Source organism: Synchiropus splendidus, chromosome 5 (assembly GCF_027744825.2).
Source record: "Synchiropus splendidus isolate RoL2022-P1 chromosome 5, RoL_Sspl_1.0, whole genome shotgun sequence".
Lineage (NCBI taxonomy): Eukaryota > Metazoa > Chordata > Actinopteri > Syngnathiformes > Callionymidae > Synchiropus > Synchiropus splendidus.
Genome location: NC_071338.1, coordinates 14,621,828 through 14,649,647, shown reverse-complemented (window position 1 = coordinate 14,649,647; position 27,820 = coordinate 14,621,828). Strand labels below are relative to the sequence as shown.

General features: G+C 39.6%; 4 protein-coding genes across 35 annotated transcripts in view; 1 reads left to right on the top strand and 3 right to left on the bottom strand.

Moving 5' to 3' along the window:
• The window catches only part of madd (MAP-kinase activating death domain), a 34,470-nt gene extending 32,727 nt beyond the window's left edge, over positions 1-1,743 (bottom strand). For 25 of the 29 annotated variants that reach the window (XM_053865863.1, XM_053865861.1, XM_053865853.1 and 22 more), the window contains exon 1: positions 1,414-1,743. The gene's annotated coding sequence lies outside the window, so the exon portion shown is untranslated. The remainder of the gene's footprint in view (positions 1-1,413) is intronic. The other 4 variants (XM_053865875.1, XM_053865867.1, XM_053865858.1 and 1 more) reach the window with 1 other exon arrangement.
• Positions 1,744-3,290: 1,547 nt separating this feature from the next.
• Positions 3,291-15,010, bottom strand: nr1h3 (nuclear receptor subfamily 1, group H, member 3). 3 transcript variants are annotated; one of them, XM_053865557.1, is made up of 11 exons: positions 14,842-15,010; positions 10,973-11,171; positions 9,354-9,436; positions 8,821-9,063; positions 8,049-8,315; positions 7,754-7,956; positions 7,067-7,246; positions 6,545-6,644; positions 6,257-6,370; positions 6,090-6,184; positions 3,291-4,289 (listed from the first exon to the last, which is right to left on the bottom strand). In XM_053865557.1, exons 3-11 carry the CDS (start codon positions 9,394-9,396, stop codon positions 4,143-4,145), a joined length of 1,392 nt encoding a protein of 463 aa, XP_053721532.1. In that variant the 5' UTR covers positions 9,397-9,436; positions 10,973-11,171; positions 14,842-15,010; the 3' UTR covers positions 3,291-4,142. The 3 variants fall into 3 exon arrangements, with proteins under 3 accessions (XP_053721532.1, XP_053721533.1, XP_053721534.1); XM_053865558.1 differs by lacking the exon at positions 14,842-15,010 and adding an exon at positions 13,737-14,056; XM_053865559.1 differs by lacking the exon at positions 14,842-15,010 and adding an exon at positions 12,607-13,720.
• A 325-nt stretch (positions 15,011-15,335) lies between these two features.
• Positions 15,336-21,114, top strand: arl14ep (ADP-ribosylation factor-like 14 effector protein). Of its 2 annotated transcripts, XM_053865562.1 has the most exons (5): positions 15,336-15,502; positions 16,179-16,374; positions 16,449-16,574; positions 19,438-19,478; positions 19,670-21,114. In XM_053865562.1, the coding sequence occupies exons 1-5, from the start codon at positions 15,432-15,434 to the stop codon at positions 19,893-19,895; spliced, it is 660 nt and encodes a 219-aa protein (XP_053721537.1). In that variant the 5' UTR covers positions 15,336-15,431; the 3' UTR covers positions 19,896-21,114. The 2 variants fall into 2 exon arrangements, with proteins under 2 accessions (XP_053721537.1, XP_053721535.1); XM_053865560.1 differs by lacking the exons at positions 15,336-15,502; positions 16,179-16,374; positions 16,449-16,574 and adding an exon at positions 18,234-19,083.
• Positions 21,115-22,075: 961 nt separating this feature from the next.
• On the bottom strand, positions 22,076-25,140 carry fshb (follicle stimulating hormone subunit beta). Its single transcript, XM_053866202.1, has 3 exons — positions 25,132-25,140; positions 22,376-22,537; positions 22,076-22,270 (listed from the first exon to the last, which is right to left on the bottom strand). Exons 2-3 carry the CDS (start codon positions 22,532-22,534, stop codon positions 22,076-22,078), a joined length of 354 nt encoding a protein of 117 aa, XP_053722177.1. The 5' UTR covers positions 22,535-22,537; positions 25,132-25,140.
• Between the last annotated feature and the right edge of the window lie 2,680 nt (positions 25,141-27,820).

The window sequence follows — 27,820 nt, the reverse complement described above, 5'->3', positions numbered from 1 at the left end:
GATCAGGGTCGGTTATATAGCAAGAATACAAGAGGTGATTCAGGATTTTATAATGTCAGGCGGACCGAAATTAAGCAGTCATCATGCTCAAAGCACGAAAATAAAATAAATCACAGCACGACTTCACGGTCATAGCAATGTCTGGTGAATCTTGGTTTTAGTGGTCTGCGGGAAGCACTCAATGCTGCTTATATAAGCGCAGAGAGGCAAGAGCTATAACTCACAGATCAGCCACATCTAGACAGCAATCAATAACTGGTTTGAGTCTTTGTAATCCCACACAGACTGAACAATTTTCTAATATGAAGAGACATTAAACAAACAGATGACTCTTTAAAATACCGATAGAGGGAAGCAATCAAACATGTTGTTCTTGTGCAGGAAACCATTACAAACACTAGGAGATGTATGAAAATAATAGTAATGAATTACCCATCACTATATGAGAGGAGAGGTCTTTTATTATTATTTTACTAAATATGGTTCACATGATAACAGCGCACGGAATCGCACAGAGACTGATCCTTCACATCAGAATTACATAACATGTTTCCTGAGGAGAAACATGAGAAGACTGATGACAAAACATAGCAAATGAAACCAATTCAATTACAACAGAGAATAGCCATTACTAATCCATGCTCCCGGCTGGTGGAATAATGGTCTTGTGTTGTGGTCATGTGTCCTATAGTAACGGTCCCATTCGAGGGGGTGGGGGGCTTTGACTGACACATTAGCAGAGTAGCTGGTGGCTTGTTTATATTTGCGCGATAAGTCAATGTTTTTTGGCTGCAAATTAAAGGTGGAGTGAAACACTATTCGACGGAGATTTAAACCCGCAACTTCTTCGATTTCAGTCAGCCCCTCCTTCACTGGCGTGCGAGAATCTTGTCATTTTAATTAGCATTTACTAGGCAGATTTCTATCTTGTCCGTTCCTCCCGGATGCTGCGTACGATTCTGCACAGAGCATCACGACCCAGTCAGAGCATTCGAACTCCCTCATTCCAACAACAACAAGGGTAAAGGGTTAACGTGTGTTGGTAACGGGGTGTAGCGTCATCACAGATGCTGTCAACCAGGCTAAATGGGATTCATGACAAGAGACAGGAAATGCATAAGACCAGTCGTATAGATCACTAGCGAGGGGACATTCGTATATTGCCGTTTCAGGATCACCTACCAGGCCCCGATTCGTCCTCCATCCACCCCTACGATGCACTGCCTCACCTCCTCTGAGCAGAGCTAGCCTGCTAACTTAGAGGCTAATGTTAGCTTTCGCAATGTATCGTTAAATGCACACGTTTCAAATGAAGCACACAAAGTGTAACACCCAGGACGTATGTTACAATAACAACCGAGGCGTGTCACAGAAATGTAACGAAAGCGAGCTCTAAAACAACGACAGCCTTACCTGCCTACATTAGCATCTTAGCTGCTAACGATGACAACGACAGCAGCTGCTGATTTCGGCCCGAGCGAAGGGCGCCTTCCTCGGTCACAGGCAGAAGTAGGTAGCGGCGTATCTGTCGAGTGTTTTCCTCCGGCCAGTCTGGAGAATATCATCAGTGGGAGTATACTCGGACCATGCAGGTAAATAGTAAGTAGGCACGGGGATAGTTATGCGCCGTAATACATGGATGCGACGTGCGTAATGCCTCTTTGCTCGATGGTCTGCCTGTACCTGCCTTCGCTACATCCTCCTCCTCCTCCTCCTCTCGTCCTCATCATCATCGGTCTGCAGGGAGTTCCGCATACTACGAGGACATTGACGCGGAAACGAATATCAATTGTTTAAGAAACAATTAACCGACCCGTAGCGAATTAATAGAATTCCGTAAATGCAAGAATTTCAATACTTTTATTCCCCTGCAAAAATCAAAGGTCAATTGTAATGAAAATATATACAATAAAATATATTTACTGGGGAATGAACTTTCCACTCCATAAATGGGTTTTACTTTGAATGGTGTACAAGTGATAACTGATAGTTTTGTAGTCTCATTTTCTGAAATGGAACTCTTAAGAGAGAATGGATTCAATATTTAAGTTATTCAGCCTAACTCTCAAATCTCTGCTCTTCCATAGTGTTGACTTGCATCGGTACCAATTCAAAACATCTAATAATCACGACACATGTTCACATTTTACATAGATGAAAATGACTGAAGGTGATGGAACAGGCCTTGAATCTAACTCATAAAGCTCGTGATTTAAATTAAACCCTTGTTACGTAAAACATACTCAAAATGATCCGCAAAGATGCAGATTGTTCTGTTCCAGTCAGATAGATGCTCACTGTTGTCAAGTCCAGTCTCAACTTGATGCAAATAAAACAACTTTGGACACTTGCGCTTGGACTAATAAGAGATAGCTCATCTAACCTATTAAAAAAAAAGGTCAAGTCATTACCAGAAGGATGTTGAGAACTTTTAGAAGCTGACAAACATGAACAGTTGACCTGCAAAGGCACGTTGCTCCTTTAAGGGGCCTGTTTCCATGTTTTCCGAGTCATCTACAGTGCTAGCACGATAAAGTGCCAGCTTAAGATATATAAGTGTCAAAGAATCATATTCATCCCTTATTATTATGGAAATAACACAAAACTGTGCTTGAAGTTAGCCGGCTAGTTTGTAAACTTAAAAAGGGAAAAAAAACAAAACTTTTGTTTTGATCCAAAGCTACTACAGTAGTATGATATTTGATGACTGAGGAATACAATAGGGACCCTGTGTGACATGCGTTTGTACTTCATGTGCCAAATATACATGCAAAAAATGTGGCTGAAATAAACTAGGTACACAAGGATGTTTTACTGGCCTACTGATTCTGAGTAACATGAAAAATATATTTTGTAAACTTTGCATTATTTAAATATCAAGAAAATGAAACTGTGTTAGGAAATAATTTAAGAAAAAGGAATTTCTGGTTTGGAAGATATATGCATTTTTTTTATATTAAAATGCTGCTAACAGCAGCAGTTTATCAATAATTAATAATGTTTAGGCACTGCATCAAAGAATTTGCAGTATACAACCTCAGTGTTCAGATTTATTTGACGTCAACAAAAGCAAGTGAACTGGGTTATAAACAAGGCATCTGTGCTTGTGTTCAGAAACTGAAGACGTTCCACCCAAATTTCTAAGAGCTTCTCAAGTTAACTTATTTACATACTTATTAGATTCTGTGATGATGCAAATGTACAAATACATGAAAATACTTGGGATAGAATGACAATTAAGTGTCAACAGCTGGAGACTTGACAAGAATATGAAAATGCAACAAATGACGAGTGTTTAATAATTTGAAAGGACCATCACATTTGAGAATTTAATTATTTGAACAGAGCATTTCTTGTTTACATGGATTCATCAATGCCATACATTTCAAGAAAGCTGGTCTAAGTTTTCTGCTAAGTAACAACAGCAATTTCTGTCAATGATCACACCAGTACAAACTACCACTCACTTTGTTAGGATATGACCTTTTTGCGTTGTACAATCGTCTGGATCGTTGTGCACTTATATATTTGAAAATAAATATACAATTTACATAAATCTTTGTGGGCATCTATAAATGACCAAAAGGGTCCCTTATGCACTTGGAAAAAGAATTAAGTCATCTAATAAAAAAAAAAAATGAACGAAGCCTCTGATTCCCCAGAGGTTGGCTTCACACATCAGTTCACATGAGCAGCTACAACAAAACCAATTACAGTCCTTACTGCAAAATAAACAAACATTAAGTTAAAATATTATGATCAACAAATGCAACCAAGTGACTACCATTTATCATAACGATGAATGGCAGATCTGTTCCAGTCCGACGGTCTACTCAATGTCATTTCAAAACAGATACGATAATTGTACTAGTACGTGCAGCGGTTGTTTGACACAACTAAGACCTGCTCAGAGCTTTTGAAGTGTTAAAAGGTGCACTAGAAATTAACCATCAACAAAAACTAAACAGGAGCTAGACGTCTGAATTAATTCATCCTCACCTGCTTGAACGCATAAAAATGAAAAAGTCTGATGGAAAACAAAAGCACAATGAGGTTCTTCCATAAAACCAATCCATACTGAAACCAATTCAGGAAGTAAATGCTATTTTGTCTCAAAAAAGAGAGAAACATAATGACTGCAGTCACTCATTGACGTCCCAGATCTCTGAAAGCAGCGGCGGAAGCTTCTTGTCCTGCAGGCGCAGAGCGAAGACCTGCTCTGAGTGGACGCTGCTGAGAGTACGAAGACTCACCAGCTTCATCAGCATCCGAGGAAACATCAAGTGGTCCTGAAAAGAGAAGTGAAACTATATTCAAGAAAATACTATAACACCAGAAAAAGATGTTTTCTCTGCATCATTTATGGAGTTTTATGGAGTACATCAATGGGCCTGTAAAGATGACTTCATTTAGAAATGAAATCATTTCTTAAAACTTCAGAGCTCTTTTCATCTGTTAAGCCTAGGAGTTTTTTTGGCATTTCAAAGCTTCAAAACAGCACAAAGTGCATTCCAAACATTAACAAGCCCAGACTCCCTTTGATAGAATAATGTTCTTTGATCCTCTTCTAATTCATATTTTGGATAGTTTTGCTGTGCTACACACACATCCACTTGTTCTGACACATACCCAATGGGAGTGGTGAGATTTTTTAGGGCACTGACAAAAAACAAGCACATTCATAACCCGAGTGCCTCTCCAATAGAAGTCGCGTGTACTTTTAACTTGCATAATTTCATTTCAAATGAAGTCAGCAGAATAAAATAAATGTCAACTGGACAGTTAGCCGGTTCCCTTTAGAAGTGAGAAAATCAAATCCTGGTCTGAATGTGAACATTTGCAGGTGGTGTTAAGGATTAGACTGGGAACCATTTCGTTCCAGGGATAGGTGATAATGTATCATACACGATTCACCGCTGAAAGCAATCCCCACTATGAGAATTTATCAACTCACGACAAATTCAACAAACCCAAGTGCAGACTATTCTTGCATACATGACTGACAGGACAATGACAGCACAGTGCTCTCGAGCATTTGACAGCTGACACCAGCGTGTGACAGTTGTAGGGAGTGTGGAGGACTACGGTTCACAATCGTACTTTTGAATATATTTTTAATAAAAGACATTTTCAATAATGTCAGTAGTAGATACTGAATCTCCATATCAGTGCCGCTCTGCTGCTCATTTAGGGACTATCAAAGGGACAAAAAGTATTTGTGAAATCATCAATCATGCCAAATAAAAATGTCCATTTTAGGAGAGAGAATTGTGAGAATATTTTTATCAGAAAAGAAAAAATGACAGTTTGTATCATAGTTTTGAGAACATAATATGAATTACTGATAATTCACATTATTTCAAACATTTCTACCATAGCGTCCAGGAAATGTGCTCAGATCAGTCCAAAGTTGTAGCAATAGGACAAGGGATATGTTGGGGACAGCACAGAGACAGTATAGTTTAACACCTAAATAAAACTGGCAGTCTGTAATGTTCGGAAGACAACAGGGTTCTACGACAGATATGGAACATTCTAAAATCCATCTCCACAGTTGGTTAACTATAATACTTATACTTAACCACTTATACATAAGCAAATGATGATGTTGGAGATAAACTCCTGTAATGCTGATAATAACATAACAGATAAAACAGTTGGATTAGACAGTTAAGACAGACTACAGTGTGTCACACATCTAAGTATTTATATCAACCCACCGCCATTCCAACTAAAATGTTCACATCACACTATATAAACAAACTATGGAGATGGGGCTAATATCTGGTTTGGAGAAGAGAGCTGAAGAACTAACTCTATATCCAGTTTAGTATCCAGTCAGTATCCAGTTTATGTGACATCAAGTGGTACCAGAGGTAAGCGGTTTACCAGTATGAAAAGAAAAAAGAAATGAGGTTCTTTCTGTCACTTTGTGGGAAAACAATCCTGCATGCGGCTGCTCTTGTGCAAACATTGACAACTGTGAAACCTCAACCCCTGACCCAATGTGCTTGTTTTGATGACGACATTTAGGTTATGCTGACATTCCTTAGTTTGAAGGGAGGTTATGTAAAATGGTGCTCACTTACATTTGGTCTTTTTATCATGATGTAAGAGCGCAGAGCATCCACATACGGCTGTTGAAGTCTTTCCACGAGATCGTGATCCTGAACGTTCGGCCGATCTACACAGAGATTTAGCATTTATTGACATTGGAATCTACATTTGTTTAATACACTACGATATTCAATCCCACCTGCGGAGAATATATTGATCGCAATGAGCAAGGCGTATTCAGCCTCATCCAGTTGCAAATCATTCATTCCTTTGGAAAACTCAAAAATAGGGTTTATAAATTCAAACTGCAGCCCTGTGGACAATAAGAGCACAGTGGAAATCATAAAAATAGTGCAACATAAAAAAGTACCAAAGTTATTGCCAGCATTTGTATTCAATAACATGATAAATAAATATTTTATGTAGTCAGATACTGTGTTCTGCATTTTGGTCCTAAAATTCTTAATCATTCTAAATGCAAACTTACCTGCTTTAGCAAAATCATCCTTGTTATAGCTAAAATCCTTCAAAAATGTTATACTATCTATTGAAGGGTTGTATCTCCGAGATGTCTCAAGTAGCATGATCTGGTGAAAGAAGAAGGAAAGAAGTGAGAGGGGGAAATGAATGATTGAAAAACAGTTTACTTTTTTCAGTTTGAGCCTTGGCTTGATATCAAAACTGAGTGTACAAAACTATCAAACCAAAAAAGTATTAACTACCCGTAGTGCTAAAGGGGACAAAACGCACGGCAGGAATCTGGGGCGAATGGCTTCGTTTTCAAGAGCCTTCACTTTCAGTACACCAGAATCTGTACGAGTTTCAGGGTACTATGCAGTTCAGTTTGATATGTTTTGAATTAAGGGATGGCATTTAAAAATGAATGTAAAATTGCAAGATGAAATTGAATGATTTCACCTATGACAAAAGTAGTTGGTTGGAAATGATAATTACTACAGTCTCAGTACACTTCACTCAAATCCCAAACTTTCCATGCAACACCACTTACTTCTATGGTTGATGTCTTCAACAGAGCGATCTGGTCCTCCCTGGTGAGCTCGAGGAAACCAGGCAGTTGCTTTGCAAAATCCACGATCTCTTGAACTGACATGATGGCAAGCTCAGTGAAGTGGGCAAAGCGCTGCTGTCGCACTTCTCTGTTCTGGAGGTCCTGGTTCTGCGGCCATGGCTGGAAACACAGTTTCTTTATCCGTAATAATTTGCATTTGTGCAAACAAAAATATTCTTCAGTTCTAGGCCATTGGCAACATAAAAGGTTAAAAGATACAAGGAACATTTTGTCAAATTTCAGCATTTTCAAGTATTTTAAGTGTAATGCGCTCTTTGTTTTTAGTCCATCTGTCATCTATTCCATGCAAACACTTGTGTGCTCATGCTCGATGAGGACAGTTATAAATAGCGTGGGCAAATCCGTTCACTTGATTGTATTGTATGATTGTATGATTATCTGATCCCAAGTAATCTTTTATTTTGTACATGTATTATTTTAAATGTCGTGCACCAGTAAGCCACTAGGGGTCTCATTAAAACAAGTGTCTTGATGAACAACTTATTTTGTCATTGCAATATGCAAGAACTAATTCTTAAATTCAAGAGATATTTTGGATATCCAGTTATTTCCCAAACAGTGTTTGGCTCATAGTGCGGAATAATCGGACAGCAGATATTCCCTTACTGTAACTTTTGGCCGGTCTAAAAAGGATCTTTTGTTGCATTGTTTCTGCATGGCAACCAGTTTCTCAATCATCTCCTGCTGTTGAGGATCCAGCGCAGCTGCTTCTGGAGGAGGGGTTGGAGTGACCACAGTGGATGTGCGGGCAGTTTCTTCCTCCTGCTTTTTCATTTTTTTCACCCGGATTTGCTCTTCTGAGAGCACACCTGCACATTTAAGAGGACAAACTATAAATATTGGACCAAGATTTTACCTCAATATGTGACATGAACATAATACACTGTCTCAAAATACTCACATTGCTCCAGCATTCCTGCCTCCCTGCATTTGCGTAGACGACACTGCTGGCACTTGCGACGCATATACATGTCCATTTCACAGTGCCCATTGTTCTTGCATGAATACTGAGCACTTTTGATTACGCTACGCCGAAAGAAACCCTTGCAGCCCTCACAGCTTAAGACGTTGTAGTGAAACCCTGACGCCTTGTCACCACACACACTGCACACCTCATTTCCCAACATCTTTGGGGCAGGCCCCTTTTTTCTCTTCACTGGCTGGCCATCTAGAAGAAAAGTTTAAAACACATTAGACTGATTGACAGCTCGTAATTAGGCGGACAGTTAAAACGCAACAGTGTGGACAATTCTATATTGTGGCTTGTAGGAAAAGGTAAAATTAGCTGTCCATTGTTTTCTTCTTTTTTTTAAAATTAACTGTTCTTTTCACTTACTTTACTGAAAAATATTTTTTTCTTGCCTGAGGGCAAACATAATTATCAAATATGTGGCACTCTATAAACAGAATGTAATGCAGACCTTTAAAAAACAAATACTAATAAATAAATGTAGTATCTGTTGCCAGAATGTATCATCACCTATAGCGCTGCCTACTGTGAAGCATGATATTGTTTATAGTCAGGTACTCTTCCATTATATGGTTGTATATATACCTGCCATGTTATACATCAGAAAAGATTGTGTTTTAAAACTACAATTTAAGACAAAACTTTACAAGGTTACTGGATAAATGGTACTCTAAAATGTTAAAATTCAGTACAGATGTGTTACCTGTGCTGGCAGGTGTGTCACTGAATGCAGGATCATGCTTAATGTTGTCTGCCTCCAGAGAAGGAGGGCTGCTCAACTTGGTGAGTGAGGGACCATTCTGAGGGCCGGCTGAAACGTCACTGGACTGCGGGAGGTCAGCCAGCGACTGTATGCTTTCTTGCTTCATTGAGACGACCAGACCTCTGTCCTCAACCAAGCAGTCCACCTGCAGCTCAGAAGTGCCCACAAAAACCTTACTTTCATCTGAAAGAGAAGGCACAAATTCAGGAAAACTACGCATCTTCTTCGATACCTTTGCAGGAACTTGAGTGAGTACAAATACACTGATTACTGGGGAAAAAGAGGAGTTAAGAAGTTGTCTGCCACAAGGATGTTTGGTTCAGAAACGTGTCGAATTTGGGATGAGAAATTGATTTAAAATATACTATAACACAAAAAACATGGTAAAGTTACTGCCTTCTCAAATGTGTCGATGATCTATGATTCAAAGTGGTGAAATGATACGTTGACCAAATACAAATATTTCATCTTACCATGACCAACATCTGGAATATCAGTCACTGACAGCGAGGACATCTTCTGCACAGCTGCTTGTCATTACGAAACCCAAATGTTCCTGTGTGGTAGAAATATATATCTTGAGTGAAAGAAGCCATCACAATAAGACAAATTTAAAAAATGTAAAACTGTTAACAGTAAAAAAAAAAAAAAAAAAAACATTAAGTAAAATGGTTAAATAAAATCAATAAAATGAACAGGAATTATATTAGTGAAAAAAAGGGGGAAAACAGTGTTGAAGCTTTCAGAAAAAGCCATGCCTGTATTTATATTTAAAGCACACCGACAGTGAACCGGTTAGCATTGTATGCCGTAGAAATAGAAGCCTCACTGTGCACTCACTCCAACTGCAATTTTGTTGTTGCATGTTCCATAAAAAAATGTTGAAAATATTATACGCACTAAACTCAACTAATAGCTTTGAAGAGAGAAATTGCACCTCACAACTAGCTGTTCCACAGCAGATAAAGATTTGTGGAAGCAGAAGTGAAATTTGTCATGTGCCTTCAAAAGGAAACTGATTCAGCAAGCGTGATTTGAGTACTGTTGATATTCAGCTTACTAAAAGGGATAAACCAGCAGATGATGCTTACAAAGGAAAGTTCCACATTTGGTTAAGTGGGCATCAATAAAAAAGTGAAATTGACCACAAGTTAAAAGGACAAAAGATTTGTTTTTTTTTTCTTCCACAATTTTTTTTCACATCAAAACAGATTTTCACACAATGCATTTAAAACCCTTAAAATGGAGTTAAGAGTACTCTTCTAGAATACTCATTTTCATCACCAGAGACGGCAGAAAACGTTTTTCTTGTGTATTATACAATTCTCAATTATCCCTTTTACAATAACAATTAACTATTATTAAAGCTGTCAATATCCCAGCAACCATGGATCATCGTGAGGACAGTCTGGAGTCCCTTTAACAATACATTGCACGTTAACAATTCATTTACTTAAATAAGGATAAAAGGTCCTAATTTTAAAAATGGCACTTTACACCATGCCACCAGGTTGTAAATAATCAAAAGAATTGTTGACCTTGGTATCGAAGAAACAGAAAAATAAAGTCAGCAATTTGAGATTATATGACTAAATATCATCTCATAGGTTTTAGAAAACCAGACACAGCATAACAGCTAGCACCTAGTATATAAGGGTTGAGTTCTTGCTGCATGAGCAGATTTTATTTATAAGCAACACATTCGGATTGTTAGCAACTTCTGTCAGACTGTCCCAAAACACTGCACCCACCACTGTCCCAGCGAGTAATATTTATGTCATACCATAAACAAAACAAACTTAAGAAGGGAAAAAAACATCCTCAACTCAAGCAATGTGCATATAATACAATTAAATAGAAACACCATTCAAAGACAAGAAACATCAACCATCAGCATGTCATACTGTATGCGTCTTCATTAATCAATAAACAGCCTGCCTCTATCTTTGTCTGTCATCGTCTTTGAACTGCATGTGTGAAAGTACATGAGGAAATGTTCTCTGAACAACCTAGGAAGAACGCCAGCCAAATTCATCGTTTTGACAGAAATGAATTGACACACATGCAGAGTATGAGCGACTAAGCGACTTACCTCAGGCAAGAATGTTGTATTTATCGCATTTTCACCTTGCCCATGTGTGTTCACTCCAGTATGTGGTTATCTTTAGATGATGAACTTCCTCAACTGATGATCCTCTTTTCCTCAAAGGCACCAAGACCTCAGGAGCAAATGAAGTAGGTTTCTGATGACTCAATGTCTCAGGGACAGCGGGTTGGAAAGAACTCTCTTTCTATACAAGAGACAAGGGAGAAAACAGAGTAAAGAGAGTGAAAGGGAAAAGAGTGAGACATTGGGAGGGGGGAGAGCGTAGTGAAAGCGGGAAGAGAGGAGGTTACTATGGGTCACATGAATCGATGTTCAATCCCCACTGGGCAGCAGTTGGCCAGTGTGTTTCTCTTGGTGTGGTTAAGAAATAACTTGGAGATAAAGACATCACCAAAATATAACCACCTGATCTAACCACAAACACAACCACCTGCCAGCAGCAGTTAGTTTGAAAGTGCTAGTATGAGTGTAAGACATTGCATAGGTTTCTATGAAAAGCAGAAAAGGTTGTGACTCAAAAATAATTTCAATTTACCTTATGTCTGAGAGAAACAATTTAATCTAGCATTCAACTGCATTAAATTCCCCCTCCATATTTACCCTATGCCTGGTTGCAGCCCTTGTCACTTCAGTAGTCGAAGTTCCGAGACGGTAGTCATGACGTTGAACAACGGGTTACAGGACTAGTCAACTTGGGCAAATCCATAATTGGATGGTAGTACATTTAACCAATTTCAGAGGACTATATTTGTGGCTATGTACATCCTGTTTTCGAAAGAGTATTTTCCACAAAATTAAAAGAGTAGTCACGTTTCCTCTCATTATCATTAGTCATGTCATGTTCATATTTGTCTATGTTTGAGGTGATTTCCGTCCTGGTTGATCAATGTTCTGTTGACATGCCGTGCCAATTAAGTTTACAAAGGGGCAATGAAAACCATAGCTGCAAACATAATATGTATGTATTCAATGAGAAATATTGTTACCAAGACCACTAATTGATCTGAGAATAAAATCTTAATGTGGACATTTTTTTTAAATACTGCACACGAAAATTAATTTTAAATGATTCTTTATTTGCTTTTAAAAATAAGAAAACAAGGCAAATTCATCTTGTTTTCTTTATAAACTTCCTAGTATACCTGCGACTTCATGTCAGTCTCCACACCCTCACATTATGCTTCAGGTCCAATGTCCCCACAGTCTTATCAGTCACTCACCTTTGTCATGTTTTCATAGTTTGATGGAATTGAATTGAGAACATTCACAAAATCAATAAAGCACTGAATAAACAAAACTGGCAATAACCTCTGTAATCCTCCTCATAGTATTTAATCATGTCCCATTGAGCCTCATAATACATTTGAAGATAAAATCCAAATATGTTTCACCAATTCTGACCTTTACACTTCACCAGTTACTCAGGATCATCCCATATTGTCTTGTTTGTGTACTTTGTGGAACCACTTATTTCACACTTTCAATACATTTCCTGTATACCGAACTACATACCATGTTTACATTCACAAACAATAAAACACGTGCAGCCAGCCACGACAGTATGTGTCTGGGTTGCAGGGAGAGTCGACACCAGAGCGGAAATTCAGTTTGAGCAGTACCTGGTTTCAGTACGTGGACAGCCCTTTTGCTTTGCTTTGCTTTGTAAGTCTGCACTTACTAGGTTCAAAATTACTCATTGAAAGTGACAAAAGTTAAAGTCCCAGACATGTATTGTTATTGTGATGTTCCATTTAATGAAATGTTGTAATGCACTGGTGTCAAAATGAATCCCAAAAGGGTTGTGTGGGTGCAGGCTTTCAGTCCAACCAATTGGGATCACACAGTTCAAAACCGGGTGTCTAAATTGTTTCATCACTTGATTTTCAGTCAGTTGCCACTTGTTTGGATGGGACAAAAAACTTCACCCACATGGCCCTTTTGGGATACAGATTGACAGTCAAAAGGCAAAAGCTTCTCATAGAATGTGTCTTGAAGGTCTGAGGAAGAACACCAGGATGCAACTTAAAAACCATGCAGTGATGAGAAGATTTCCAAATTCTAAAAGCTTAACACTGGACAGAGAAGTAAACCACAAATAATCTAAATACGATCAGTAAAATGAAAAAGTACGAGCTTGGACAGAGGTTAACACCCTGTGCTGATGTGAAAATAGTCAACACCACTCAGCAAAAAAAATGGTGTGAAAGAAATGAACATGGGCACTTTTGAAAAATTCCCACAGTGATAAGAGAAGTGGACGTATGATTTCACTTCTCACAAGACAATGTAAAATTTCTGTTCTGTGACTCTGGAAGACAGTATGCATTTCAAAACATGCAGTACTAGTTAAAAGTGAGTCAAGTGTAACAAAAGACATCGGAGAGAAAGACTAATTTGCCACCGAGTCATGGGATGGTGTATTATATCCTTATATTAGGGGCTTTTCTTTTTCAATTTAGCTGTAAGACATTTAAGCTCTGTAATCCAGTACGATACATTTTAGAAATATCTAGAGCACAGGTCAACTGTGAGCTTCTTCATGGGCACTGTATGACCCGAAAGATGGGTACACACTTCTGAAATAACTTAGTAGAAATACTTAGTATTACTAATCATCTAACATAAGATGGTCATTATCTGATATATTTTTAACATGCTCACAGGCAACTTAAAATGGTCATACATTATTACATTGTTCTGCTTTGAAGAAATAGACTTGGCTATAAAAAGCTGGTGAGTACATTACCACCTTAACAGGAATTCTTGTTGGGCTCCTTAGTTCAAAACCATCTTCAATCGCATCATGGATAATCTCTTCTTTCACTGTCCAACTGTCAATGTCCTTGTGAGCCTCTCATCTACTACATCACCAATACAATTACATCAAAATGATATTGCGCGTAAATAATTGATCAGCACAGAAATGATGAAATGTGAAAACAAGTGTGGATAGTTAAATGAATCGCAGGAACGATTATTTTAAATAACTATTTTAAGAGCTGTGTCCAGTCATAAAATGTGTAGCAGAGCATCTCGAACATCATTATACAAATATTTGTACAGTGAAAACAAAAGAAGGGACAGTTGTTAATAGAACACTTGACTTTGCCTTACAATCCTTTCATATCCGATCATGAGATAACACTTTCATCATGGAAGTGGTCAGTATCTTTGCAATAAAGCTGTAAAAGATCAATGGCTGTTTCTGCGAGTGAACATTTGACCAGTTTTGGACAAGTTGCAGGGTGCTTTGGGAACTGGAACAACCCCATGTATTCTTAGATATACGTCATTCAAGATCATTAAACTGGAGCCGATAACAGAATTATACAGTTGCACTTATACGGTTGAAATGTCAGTTACACCGGATGTTGTTATGTCCCACTTACGCGTACCTGAATCTATATTTGCTATTTCGCAACCATGCAACGTAAACACAGTTTTAGACGATTATACTTCTTAGAACATGCTCGGCAAGTGACTAGCAATGTTCGTGGCCAAAACCAGACCAGTATATCGACATGTTTCCACAAAAACAACAGACACTAGCGTTACTAATGGGTCTTATTGGCGCACATAGTCAGTCAGCATGAAGTAGAAACCTGCTTCAAGATTCCACACGTTCACATTCTAAACTGAAATACAGCTAACAAACGCACAAGCGTTGTAATATTGTCATTCAAGGATAGAGATTAAAAGATGAAGGTGAGACGGAATCTAAACAAGGCCAGTTTCTATAGGTTAGCCGCTGCATTCGAACGGAACTCCGTTCAACTATTTTAACTTGACTAACTCAACAAAGTACACACACAAAACATAAGGTGTGTGTAATGGGAATACGTTTGTTAACTTACCAAGTAGTGACAGGCTTTGAATTCGCTTTTAGTCAATGTTTCGCCGTTCTTTCTAGCCAGTTGACGACAGTATTGACAGCAGAGGTTAGCATGTTAGCCTGCTAGGGTTGCATCACATGATAAAACGGCCTGCAGGAAGTGCATTGTTTTAGCACCCTGCGCTCTGTCTTGCAGGTTTTCTTTGCTTTTTTTTAATCGCAATTAATGCAATTAAAATGAATGATCATCAATATTCAGTATTTGTCATGAGAGAAAAATGCAAGCAAATTCAACTTAAATTATTATCAAGGAAGTATGGGCGCTGTTAAAAAATAATAAAAATAGACTCCGATCTATATGTTTCAGTAGGAAAAACAAGCGGTCTCCAACATTACCACATGTGGTAAATTAGTGTAATTACGGCAACGTATTAATAAAAATAAATAAACTTCTGTTTCAATTGGCGAATCAAGAGCCTGCCACAGGGGGGCAGGATCCCACATTGATAGCGGAAGTAAAGGCGCATCACCGTCGAGGAAGAGTTCGACCGTAAACAATTCCTGAAGCGTTAAAACACGACTGTCCATTCGTTGTGACGCAAGAAACGCACCATGCCTGTGATCTGTGCTTCTGTAGGCTGCAACAATAAGTTTGTAAAAGGATCGGAAATAAGATTTTACAGGTATGTGTGCTTTTTAATGTAAATTGGCTTTTGAGAGACGCAAACCAACAGTACCGGTGCTGTAACTAGTTATGTGTTCTAGCTACATATTCATTTTCCTCCTAAATCATAATATGTATGCACGTTTATCATCATCGTTGTTGTCGTTATACAAAAATGGCAATCGCAACCAACCACCTTATTAAATAACGTCATATATGCCTCAGATGTATCAGTTAATTCATCAGCCGTTCAGAGTCTGTTTTGCCAAAGGAAATATTTAATGTTGCTTCTATTCGCTCATCAGAAACATCCGAATAAAGATCTATGTCTGGGATCCAACCAGATATTTAAACTATAATCAATACATTGTTATTTTTGGGAGTTTAATTGTAAACTAGCCCAATCTGAGTGTTGGTGAGTGACATGTCTCTTTACAGGCACGTTACAGTTTTATGCTGAGCGTGTTTTAGTAAGCCACAGGATTGAACTGTGAGAACGTTTATCACAGTCCCAAACACTCGGACCGAAACACAGACGGTACATAGATTGATTCATAATTGATTAATGAATCAATAGATGAGTTTCATTCAGCTTCAAGCATCAACAGACCAAATTATTTTGATGACGATAACCAAGTTAACAATGATCCAAATACAGTCATTTGAATGTTCAATTGTGAATTATTCATCCACAGGTTTCCTCTAAGTAAACCACAACTTTCCACCAAATGGGTCCATAGCCTGGGTATAAAAAACTTCATCCCCACTGCCAACACGTGTCTGTGTTCAGAGCACTTTCGGCCCGACTGCTTCAGAGATTACGGTGGAAAACAGTTTCTTAGAGAAGATGCTGTGCCCACCATATTCGGCCACAACCAGGAATTATCAAAGGTAAAGTCAATCCTTATCAGGTTTGTTCACCCTGTGTGGTTTATTAGTTCTTAACTTGGTATTTTGTCTCAAAGATTGAACTTCGGAAAAGAGCCGCACCTCTGAAAGAGACAGTCGCTCCAGTTCCAATAGCAACACTCGCTGAAAAAGAGCGAGCAAAGGACACCAATCTACGCAGAGAAAAAAGGAGTGTTGTCAGGGTAAGTGTTGAGATCAATATGTATACTTTAATAAACAATTGATGGGGTTGATTCATTTGATTGATTTACTATTTATTTGGTTTATCTTCATGTAAATAAGCAAAGTTATTGAGGCCAAAGTGATATGCTTCATTCTGGCACAGCTACTCTGAGGACAGAAGCAACTTATTTCTGCCTTTCTCAAGTATGGTAGGTCAGAGCACAGTGAACCCTCACTATAACATGGTTCACCTTTCGCGGCTTCGCTGTTTCACTGATTTTTTTAGTGCACTTTTTTTATTCTTCTTTCTTTTTTAAACAGTGCATTGTGTTCTGCATCCTGATTGGCTAAGGGACTAACCAACATAAACAGTCTCCGCGCCTCGTCTCTGTACAGCTCGCCAAATTTACGTTTGCAAACCTACTCCATGATAAAACCCACAATGTCAACAAAACGTTCTGCACCGGCAAAGGCACCTGAGGACGCGCCCAAAAGGAAGAGAAAGATGATAAATATCGGAGAAAAAGTTCAAGTTCTGGACATGCTGAAGGAAGGTAGAAGCTATGTGGCTGTCGGGCGACATTACGGAATAAATGAATCTTTGGTACGTTCCATAAAGAAGGAGGAAACTAACATAAGGAGGACCGCAGCAATAAGTTTGAACAAGGATGCAAAAAGGGTTGGAACTGTCCGCAGCAAGACCATTTTAAGTACCTCTTTAGCTCTATGGATTAACGGCTGCGGGAAAGAGAACATTCCGCTGGATGCCAACGTTATCCGCACAAAAGCTAAAAAACCAAAGACCAAAACCTGTTTGGTTTCATTGTACAGTGGTACCTCGGTTCTCGACCACAATCCGTTCCAGACGGCCGTTCGAGAAGTGAATTGTTCGAAATCTGAATGGATTTTTCCCATTACAATGAATGGAAAAAGAAATAATGCGTTCCAAGCCTTAAAATAGTCTTTTGTAGGAGTGAATGTAGAGTGTCTGCTGCAGGTGCGCTGTTCCTCTATGTGTGTGGCCGCTGCATGTGGGAGGGGTTGCCGAGTGAGTGACGTCTCTCCAGAAGTGAAGAGGTGCCCGGTGCGTGTCCAGCTCTGAATGTGCGCTTCTGTGCAGTTTGGCTGTGACAAAGTCATAAACCAAGTAACGCTCTGTCCCAGACTCGCCTCATCCCTGTCCCAGCTCCAGCCCACAACAGGACATCAAACCCTGGAGTGTGCTCCAGCCTCGGAGGTGTGGAGAGCGAGCACCTCCCCTGTGACACTCAATAACAAAGCGCGTCGTGGGTCAGCTGATCGGTCCATGCACGTTATGGTTTTTCCGGCTTTTTTGAGTTCTGGATTTTCATTTGAAATCCGAAGCAAAAAAATCACGAAAATTTTGTTCGAATTCCGAGACGTTCGAAAACCGAGGCACCACTGTACACGTAGTTCAGTATTGTATAATAACTGTAAAAAACAAAGCTGACTACTTCATGGATTTCGCCTATCACGGCTTCTTTTTGGAACGCAACCCCCGTGATAAATGAGGGTTCACTGCATTTCATGAGTTCATGCTGTTATAATGTCTAAACATTATAACATAGCATTATTTTGAGTATATGCTCTATACATCTCCTCTGCTGTGACCCCTGTGGCTGGGAGAAATGAACAAGACTTCTTGGTTCATTTCTCCTGTTAGGTTTTTCAACACCTAACAGATGAGGTCTGTTAGGTCTATTTTCGCGACTATAAGGCGCCCTTAGAAGTCTTAAAATTTCTCCACAATGGACGGGGCGCCTTATAATGTGGTGCGCCGGAGAGCGGTTCCTGATTCTGTGGTGGTTAGGCCGTGTTAGAGGACTGCGTGAAAACGTGAAAGGGGGAAGTGTGTGCGTGAAAGAGGGCGCCAGAGCCACGCCCCCAGTATCTGCGTCATGCCGAACAACATCGGCTCAGTTACGGAAAATGGCCCCAGCGAAGAGACACGCGTACGAAGCGCAGTTTAAACTGCAAACTATCAGCTACGCGGAGGAACATGGGAATCGAGCAGCCGCGAGAGAATTCGAGATCAACGAATCCATGGTTCGCAACTGGAGGACGCAGGAAACCGAGCTTCGCCAAGTCAAGAAGACGACGCGGAGTTTCCGCGGGAACAAGGCGAAGTGGCCCGAGCTGGAAGACCGACTCGAGCAATGGATTGTTGATCGCAGGACAGCTGGGGGGAGCGTCTCTACAGCCACCATTCGACTGAGGGCAATAACGCTCGCAGAAGAGATGAAGATAGAAGACTTTCAGGGAGGTGGTTCTTGGTGCTTTCGTTTCATGAAACGGCGCCAGATCTCCATCCGGGCAGGGACTCCCGTAGCGCAGCAGCGTCCAGCGGATTCCAAGCAAAAGCTGGCCATCTCCCGCTCACACGCCAGAGAAAAGATTGCCGACAAACACATCAAGCCCAACCACATCACCAACATGGCCGAAGTGCCGCTCACTTTTGACATCGCGCTGACTCACATTGTCGAGAAGAAGGGGACCAGCGCGGTCGCGGTACGCACAACGGCGCGCGAAAAGTTGGTGTTCACAGCTGTGCTTGGCTGCCATGGTAACGGCAGAAACCGCCGTCGATGGTGGTTTTTAAGAGGAAGACGCTGCCGATGTTTTAAGATGTGTTTTTACCACGCCCGCGCCCTAAAATCCGGTGCTCCTTATATATGTGTTAAATACTTAAATCGAACCCGTAACTCAGACTGCGCCTTTTAATACGATTAATGTTATGCGTTATGGTCGCGAAAATACGGGTAATGTATGATTAAAATGCCTGTCAGCAATACCATTTTTAAAACACAATAAAAGGAAAGTTGTTGGTCAAATTAATTTAAACCTTGTTTATCCGTTTCATAGGGCGGAAGAGGTGGACGTGGAGGAAAGCAGCAATCAGACAGGTAACATGTTTTTGTTTTATTATTATTGCAGGATGTTATCATTTAAGTTGAATTGTCATCCTCTGAAAATGTGTTCAAAGCATATTGTATTTTTTTGTTCTACTAGACAATTCACGCCACTAACTCCTCATGTAATGTAGAGGAGCACTTTCTTGGTTGCTTTTTAAAATATACTTTTATTGTTCCTGCAGGCAAAACCTCAACAAGAGTCGGGTGTATGACAACAAGGGCCGACTGCTTTCCAATGGCAAGGACATGTGTGACTGTTTGGACATCGACTGCATGGGCTGCTTTAACCCCTGTCCAGAGTGCGGCTCACGGAAGTGTGGGGTCGAGTGCCGCTGTGACCGGAAGTGGCTGTATGAGCAGGTGGAAGTGGAAGGCGGTGCCATCATCAGGAACAAGTTTGCCTTTTAGCTTCCCTGCTCATGGCAAAAAGGACTACAAAACGAACTATCTTTTTATTTTACTTCGCTGTGTCACATTTGTTTCCTTCTTATCCATTTTTATTGGCGTAATAAATGCTTGATTTGTCTTAGTTTATTTTTGCTTTGATGTGCTTTTTTTGTTTCACAAGAATGGGTTGGACAGATTGTCGTTTCATGCTACTTTTGTTTTGAAAGTTTCGTTGTTTCGGAAATGTTTTTTGGCAAAGAAGCAGCATATTTTAAGTAGTGACTAATTTCCTATATCATCATCTGTTTTGCGGTAAATAATGATAATAATTATTAACCATAATGGCAGATAAAATAAATGCAGAATGCCATATCAGTGCTGCCACAAAAATAACTTCATTTTAATAACTCACTTCTTGCTCTAGTATATCTTGTTTTAGAAATATTGTCTTTAAACAAGTATTCTAACCTTAGTGCAATGAATTTATCACATTCTCATTCATGTTGATACAGTTCCATGTCTGAACCAGGAAGTTAACTTTATTGTCCGTACGGTATTGCTGGTTGTTTGCATCATAAAACAAGTCATTTATAAAAGTTCTGAAGTCTTGTGGGATTGTCCCTTATAACTTCCTAATGACCTTCCACAAAAGTTTTTCTCTCTTGGCTTTGGTTTCTTCCACTGAGTTGCCAGACAACGCCAATGATTTACTGGCTAATTTAAACATGTGAAATGTGATCTGAATGCAGAGTCTGTTTGATTGCATTAATCTCAGGTTGTACTGCAGGCTGCCGGGAACAGGATGACACTGCAGTTTATCACTGGTCAAGAAAAAAAAAACTCTTAAAACTGCTTAGAATGTCTTTTCTTAATGTGGACAATCTGCTGTCCTTTGGCTCGGTTACAGGATTTTATTTTTCTGCGTCATACAAAAAGTAGAAGCTCAGAGACTCGACTTCCATTTTTAAATATTATTGCTATTTCAACTTCTGAAAGTAATTACCAGGTATTCGACAATGGAGTCCACTGCACACAGATTTGGACCCAGTGAAGAGAGATTTGACCATTTTGGTGCTGTATTTTTAATGAATGGACCGCAAATTGAACTGGCCGATTGGGGTCTTGAATGGTTGATTTTTGGGAGCTGTGATTTGGATTTTTCAAGGTAAAAAAATAAAGACATTATTGTCCCTTTTGTCAAATGTTTTAATTTGAATTACACTTCTGCTCTTATCACTTTGTTAAGCATATATATATATATATATATATATATATATATATATATGCTATAGAGTAAATCATGGTAGGTGGCCATGGTATGCTAGACAACATTTTGTTCTGTAACAGTTATACATGTTAAATGTTAAAATAAAATGTGTAGTAGACACTGTTCCATCACACCTCATGCATTTTCCTTATTTGTAGATTTGTTCAAATAGCTGTCCTTTGAAACCGCTTTGGAACTGCATTTTGCTTCAGCAACTAAGTCAATCTGACCAATCTCCAACTTACTGACAGCGCTGCTGCACTGCATCCTCCAAATGCTTTTTAATAGCCTGTGTTACCGGGAGACGTTTGGCTGGCAGAAACGTATCTCAATTTATCTTTTTGACTTCCTCTCTGTACCTCGGAGGCCTTGTATTGGCAAAAAATACATGTTGACGCTGTGATTTTGTCCAAGTTCTGATAGCATCGCAACTTCGGCCTGCAGCCATCTTTGACTCAGTCCACCTTGAGAGTCTGAGGCTAAACCATTGATTGCTTTCACACTGACCTCCAAATATCCCCAAAACTTTCCTGTAAAAGGATCAATCCACAGATGAAACACATGCAACACCTGTCGCAATCTCCAGTAGTTTTCCGACCTTGGTGCAGAACAGTATATACTTGCTCATTCCACCTTACTTCTGATTGTTTGTGTTTATTTTCCTCTCGTGATTTGATCTAGGTTGTTGAGCTCTGTGTCCATCACCCTATTTATTTTGCACCAGTGACCTCCACTAACAATAGCCAAGCATCGATGCATGAGAGGGGATCAGTTAAGTTGTACAATAGATTTGTCAAAATCTGCCATGTTTATCAGTTCAAGGAAAGAACAACACATTTGTTGTTGACAAATAAGTGATTTCCCGCAGCAAATGAAATGGTTTTATTGGATGAAGGGCAATTTTCCGACTATAAAGTGGGCCCTGCGGCATCCACTAAGGCAAACAGCCGTAGAGGTCTTCAGACATGTGCCTGCAGTCCGTGTTCTCTCCATTACAGGATCGACACCCGCAGTTCCGGGCCACAGGAACATCCACTTCACACCCTTCAATGTTTTGCCGCTCATAGAACCAGTCTCCGTTGCAAATCTTCTGCGTCTTCGGAAAATGATCTCTAATGTATAACGGATCCTGCAAGAGGACGATACGTTTTTTAAGTTGTTAAAAGTAAGAAGGGAACTTGTAAAATATATACTCATGCACACTCATGCACACACACATTTTCTTTTACTGTACCTCCACGTGACACTGTCCCGCACACACGGTGGTGGACACTGTTCTGTTGCAACTGTCCGTGGTGATGACCACGTCCATGTTCATTGGTTGACATTCGAAGCGGCATATCTTTCCTGTCTGGACCAGAGCCAGTAATGTTGCTATGACAACCAGCTGCATCTTCTTTCCAGTGTGGGACGGCCGCCTGTCACATATGAAAATGACACATCACAGCTAGCATGAAACTTATTACTGCAAGGCTGCTATGTTCAATATACTGTACTTACCCAGCCCTCATGAGGTAAGTGTCAAACTTTGAAATGGATCGTGTGAAAACAATATTGCTTTTTGATTCCTTTTCAATTCCTCTTCAAATGTGTGTTCTTTTTGATATTGTTGAAGTTTATCACTATGAATCTGAATGGAATATAACTGTATTTTATGTTGCTTTAATTTAAAATTTTGAAATGAAATTATAACTTACAGCATGCGTTGTAGTCATTTTTTTATCTTACATTTCTTTTCCCTCACATTTTACATGATACATTAAAATGAAAAGTGCTATATATTTTTTACATCTTTGTAGCACTACATCAGGGGAAAAAATCTTTAAAAAACACATATAAAAATGCATATCTAGTACCAATAATTGAAACGTAGACTAAAGGTTGGCTTGAGAAAGAAAGCATACCTTCAGAACTAGTCGGACCTGGACCTGTCTTCCACTCTCCTGGAAGCTCTCTCACTGACTCCATCTCTCCTCAGTCTTAAATAGTCCTGCTTCTAAATGCTATTTATCTCATTGGCCTTGACTAGCTGCTGTTTTTATCCACCTGTTTAGACTTTAAAGCAAAGCCGCCTTCTTTTTTCCCCTCAACAGTTCAGGTGAGGTCCCTGGCTCAAGGCTTTTCCTCCTACTCATGAGGAGGAGGGATCCGATGTGATGTCTAGATTACACCAAGAGATGAAGGCTTGGCCCAATCAGATGTATAGAAACTCCAGGCGCACCCACACACCATGGAAGATTTTCAACTGATATTTAGAAAGTGTAATGCTAGGACAGACAACTACAAAGTGGAAACAGTTCCATGTAAGTAATTGATCTTATGTACAGTATCACTCCAAAATATCAGGTGGAGCTTTAGTGTGTTTGTTTCCGGAGGTGAAACCAGTGGAATCAGAGCTTTGTACAAGCTTGAAACATTTCAGTGCTGAATCATACATTCTGGATATGAAATCTCTTTCTGAGTGGCAGCAATTGCATTGATTTATTGAAGTCCTAAACCTCATCCAAATCCTACTTACGCTGCAATTGGTAGTACTTCAAGAGTCAGTGATGCCCATTTTGATGTGTTTATTGAAGTGGATGTGCTGCCGACTTTCTTTCTGAAGCTTGGAAGTATTAGGTTTTAGGAAGGTTAACAGGAGTGATGGGTGGATGAGGTGTCATGAAACAGTGTCCTGATTTTCAGAGGCCACTAGATGGCGCTGTCTGCGCTAAAATGTTTGGATTTGTGATGTCATTATTTCTACACCATTAGCGCCATCTAGTGGCCTCTGGAAATTAGGACAACTCCATCAATAGTTTGCAGTATGTTTCCCTGTTCTGCCTTAATTTGCAACATTACAAAAAACTATGATGAACTAATTTTCCTTAAAATTAACTTCACAACATCCATACAAATGAAACAGAAAGACTCCTAAAACCAGAAATGATAAGCAATAAGCACAAGGTTGACTTGAACATACATGACGCCCCACCACCTCAGACGTGACTTCTCATTTGATGAATGCACTGCAGAGGATCATCCTCAAGCACCTTGGCCCCCTGTTGAGCCCAAGCATGGACCCTCTGCACTCCGTGTATCAGCCTGGCATCAGGATGGAACGTGCCATCACGTGCCTGCTACAAAGGTCCCTGCCCCCCCGGAGGGCACGGGAAACAGTGAGAGGTTTGTTTTCTTGGACTTCTCCAGTGCCTTCAACAGCATAGGCTCACTGCTCAGGGTGACGCGACCAGTTAGTTGCATGGACCGTCAATTACCTCACGGGCAGATCCCAGTTTCTGAGGCCGGCAAACTGACGTTAGGCACTCCTCGGACAGTTGTCACTTCCAGAAGTGGGGTTATGTCACGAGTACATGAAGACCTTTGTTTGCCGATGAAGCACCTCCATGTCAACACCAGCAACACGAAAAAAAATGGTGGTCAACTGCAGCAGGGAACCAGTAAACATCAGGGGTCTGGACGTCCAGTACCAGTACCAAGTGCCCACCTAAACAATAAGCTGGACTGGATAACACTGACTCGGTCAGTCAGAGACTATTGCACCCTAAGTGCAGGACAGAGCTCCTTCATAGGTCATTCAAACCAACTGCTGTCCGAATTTATAACAGTGTTTACATAACAAAGCAATGTCTGTGTGCCTCTGTTGGTCAGTAACAACTACTTGTCCCTGCTGCCGACAGTCTCTATGCTGTTTTTAGTTTTTTATTTATTTTTATTTTTTCTCCTCGCTTTCTTTTGTACTGTATGTAAGTACATATTTTTTGGATATTATTTGTATATGCACTGAGCTGATGACACCATACTTTCGCCATCGTAGGATGAATAAAAGCATTCTCAATCATAATTAAATTAAGTTGTAAAGGTGAGAATACGATGAATAATAAAGTGTTAAAATGGAGATTGCTGATTTATGGAATGGCGCTTTTCTTCCCGACTTCTCATGCTAAATATAAGTCTGTTACTGCAATGTTGCAATATCAATGGCATCGCCTTGGGGGAGCGAGAAACTTTTAATTTCATCTTGATTTGCAGCAAATCCATCATCACGGGCGAAAGACTACCATGGCATTCAGCCCTCAGTAGTAGAACATCCAGCTTCTCTGTCTGCCCTTGTAGTCACCAGGGACTCCAGTTCCTGTTTCCAGTTCCTCTGCATCCTGCTGAAGCTGTCTAACAAGGCTGACTTTTTTCAGTCTAACCCTTTTAGCTTCACTTCCCTCTCTCTATGAGAGAGCCAATAAATGTATTGAATGAACACAGATTGATTAATAAGATTGTTATCGAAAGCGTCGCCATAATTCTTGATGAGTCGGCAGATGCTCTCGGTTGATAGAAATACTTCATCAGTAGTGAGAATTAGATGAAAAATATTAACATCTGCTTTCACTATTTGAATTATGTGGGCTCTTGAATGTACTAATCAGGCATTCATAAAAACCTTTTCCAAGTCAATGTGAAGTAAAATAATGTAGTGACAACTATCATTTCATCAAACTTTATGGTCATTATTGCGAAACACAGTAATCGATTCACAAACCTTTCAAATGTGGCACAAAACATACACACTCTACACACCAAAGGTCTCTGCACCAAAGTGAACTTGCTCTGAGAGTGTAGCATGAACCCCTTTCGATAAACTTTACTCCACAACATTTTTTCCTTTTTTGTTCATGAATTATAATTGTTTTAATATAAGAGTACACAGGATAGGACGACCATTATGTACTTGATCCTCGGGTCGTGGTGAGAGCAGACTATTTCTTTTGGTTCTTTGGTATTACCTCCGCCAAGTAGACTATATTGTTCAAAATAACTTGGAAAAAGTTATGGTGAGGTTTGGATTAAATTTTGTGAAATAGGACAAGGAACAAATGAGTCTATTTTGGGAGTGATCCAGATCACCGTCTGGATCTAGGATACTGGATCTAGAGTGATTGTGTTGGGGATGGACTGAAGCTGCTTGGCAGGGGTCTGTGCTCTCAGTGTGCTTTTCTAGTTTATTTATTATTTAGTGTTTTTACTCACACATGCCTTGTTTTTTGTGTGTAATTTATTTATGGTTACATTAATGTTAATATCATGCTAATATCAGCATTTTTAGATTGTAAGACAACAACCAGAGATTCAATCCAATGCAACTGAGACTACAATAGTGGTCACATTTCATGATGTCAGACATGTTTGAGACTGCCCGAACGTGACACTGTTTTTTGATACTGAACACCCCTTCCATCTGAAGCAAACTAAAGCAGCAGTTAAAAGGCAGCTTGATTTATACATGAGATGTGCAATTTTGCTGGAGGATATCTTTCCTTCTATTTCTGTCTTAAAAAAAAAAAAAAAGCCAGTAATGAGGTTTACAGCTGCGATTTGACTCCACTTGAAAGTCAACTTTCTGTTCAAGTCTTCTCACTGATGTCTTCCCTTGATCAAACATCATGTATTAATCATGTACTGTCTCCTCTGTTCCCACTTCCTTTATCAGTAGATCAAATTATTTTGTGTACTCTTCTCAGACTGTTGAATCTACACACATTTTTGTCCTCTTGGTCTCAAATTGTCATGTGTCTTTTAATCTCTCGCGTCTGCGCAGCAGTCATGTTGTAAGACTGCCAGAACTTGAGGAGCGATATTGAAGGTGGAAACGTGCGTCATTTTAAAGACATCACTAGATAAAACTGTTTCTCAAAGCATGTAGAACTAATGAGATGGAGTCAGTTTTCATAGCAGCATAATGATCAATAAAGTCTGTGTTTTATTACAAATTGACACAAATGGTTTGCTTTTTCATTGCACTGTAACCAAGACTCAATTTAACCTGAACAACTGACTAGCAGACAGGAACACTGACGTGAAGACAGATCCTTTCACAAAGTCGATGCCACTGCTAATGAAACTAAAGCTTCAAATGTTATTTCCATTTAAACGGGTCAGTCATCACTCAGATGAAACAGGCTTCGAAAGTTTTTACTAACTGAGGAGGACAGGGAAAACAACTCATTTTTTTGTAAACTGAGAAACAGTCATGGTTGTTTCAAGAATTATAGTCAGGGTAATTACTGTTTATAACTTCATGCATCCAATGCAGAGGTAATATCACATTGTGGACCATTTTTACAGCTCTTCATTAAGAATGATGTTTGGTGAACTGACCTAAATCAGCTACCTTTGCCAAGTTCAGGAACCAGATGAATTCTGTTTGAGGAAATTGTTGAGATGACACCAACAGCATTTTCTTTCTTTAAACAGAGCTGTAAGTTTGTAGCGTATAACCCATGTAGGGGAAGCTGCTTTTGCAAGTGTAGCTTGTTAAACTACATATATTTGAGCCGGAGAACACGTTTGTATTAACTACATTTCAAGCGCTGGAGATATTACTACTACTACTGCAAAAAAATAACTGTTGCAACTACTTACAGTTATATACTCATTTGATTCAACATTAAATGAAGTAATGGGGTATTTGAAGAAAATTACCATAGCCTCCAAAAAAGACACATCTAGTTGGTAGATGCATCTAAATCCATCATGATGTGCTCAAACATGACCATGGATAGGCTTGCGAATGTCTTCCTCGATACAAATGTTATATTACCCAGCTGTTGTAAGATTTGACTTGTTGTCCCACCATGGTTGGGAGAGCCACGACTAGTGGCGCACCTTTTATTGTATAAAAGTG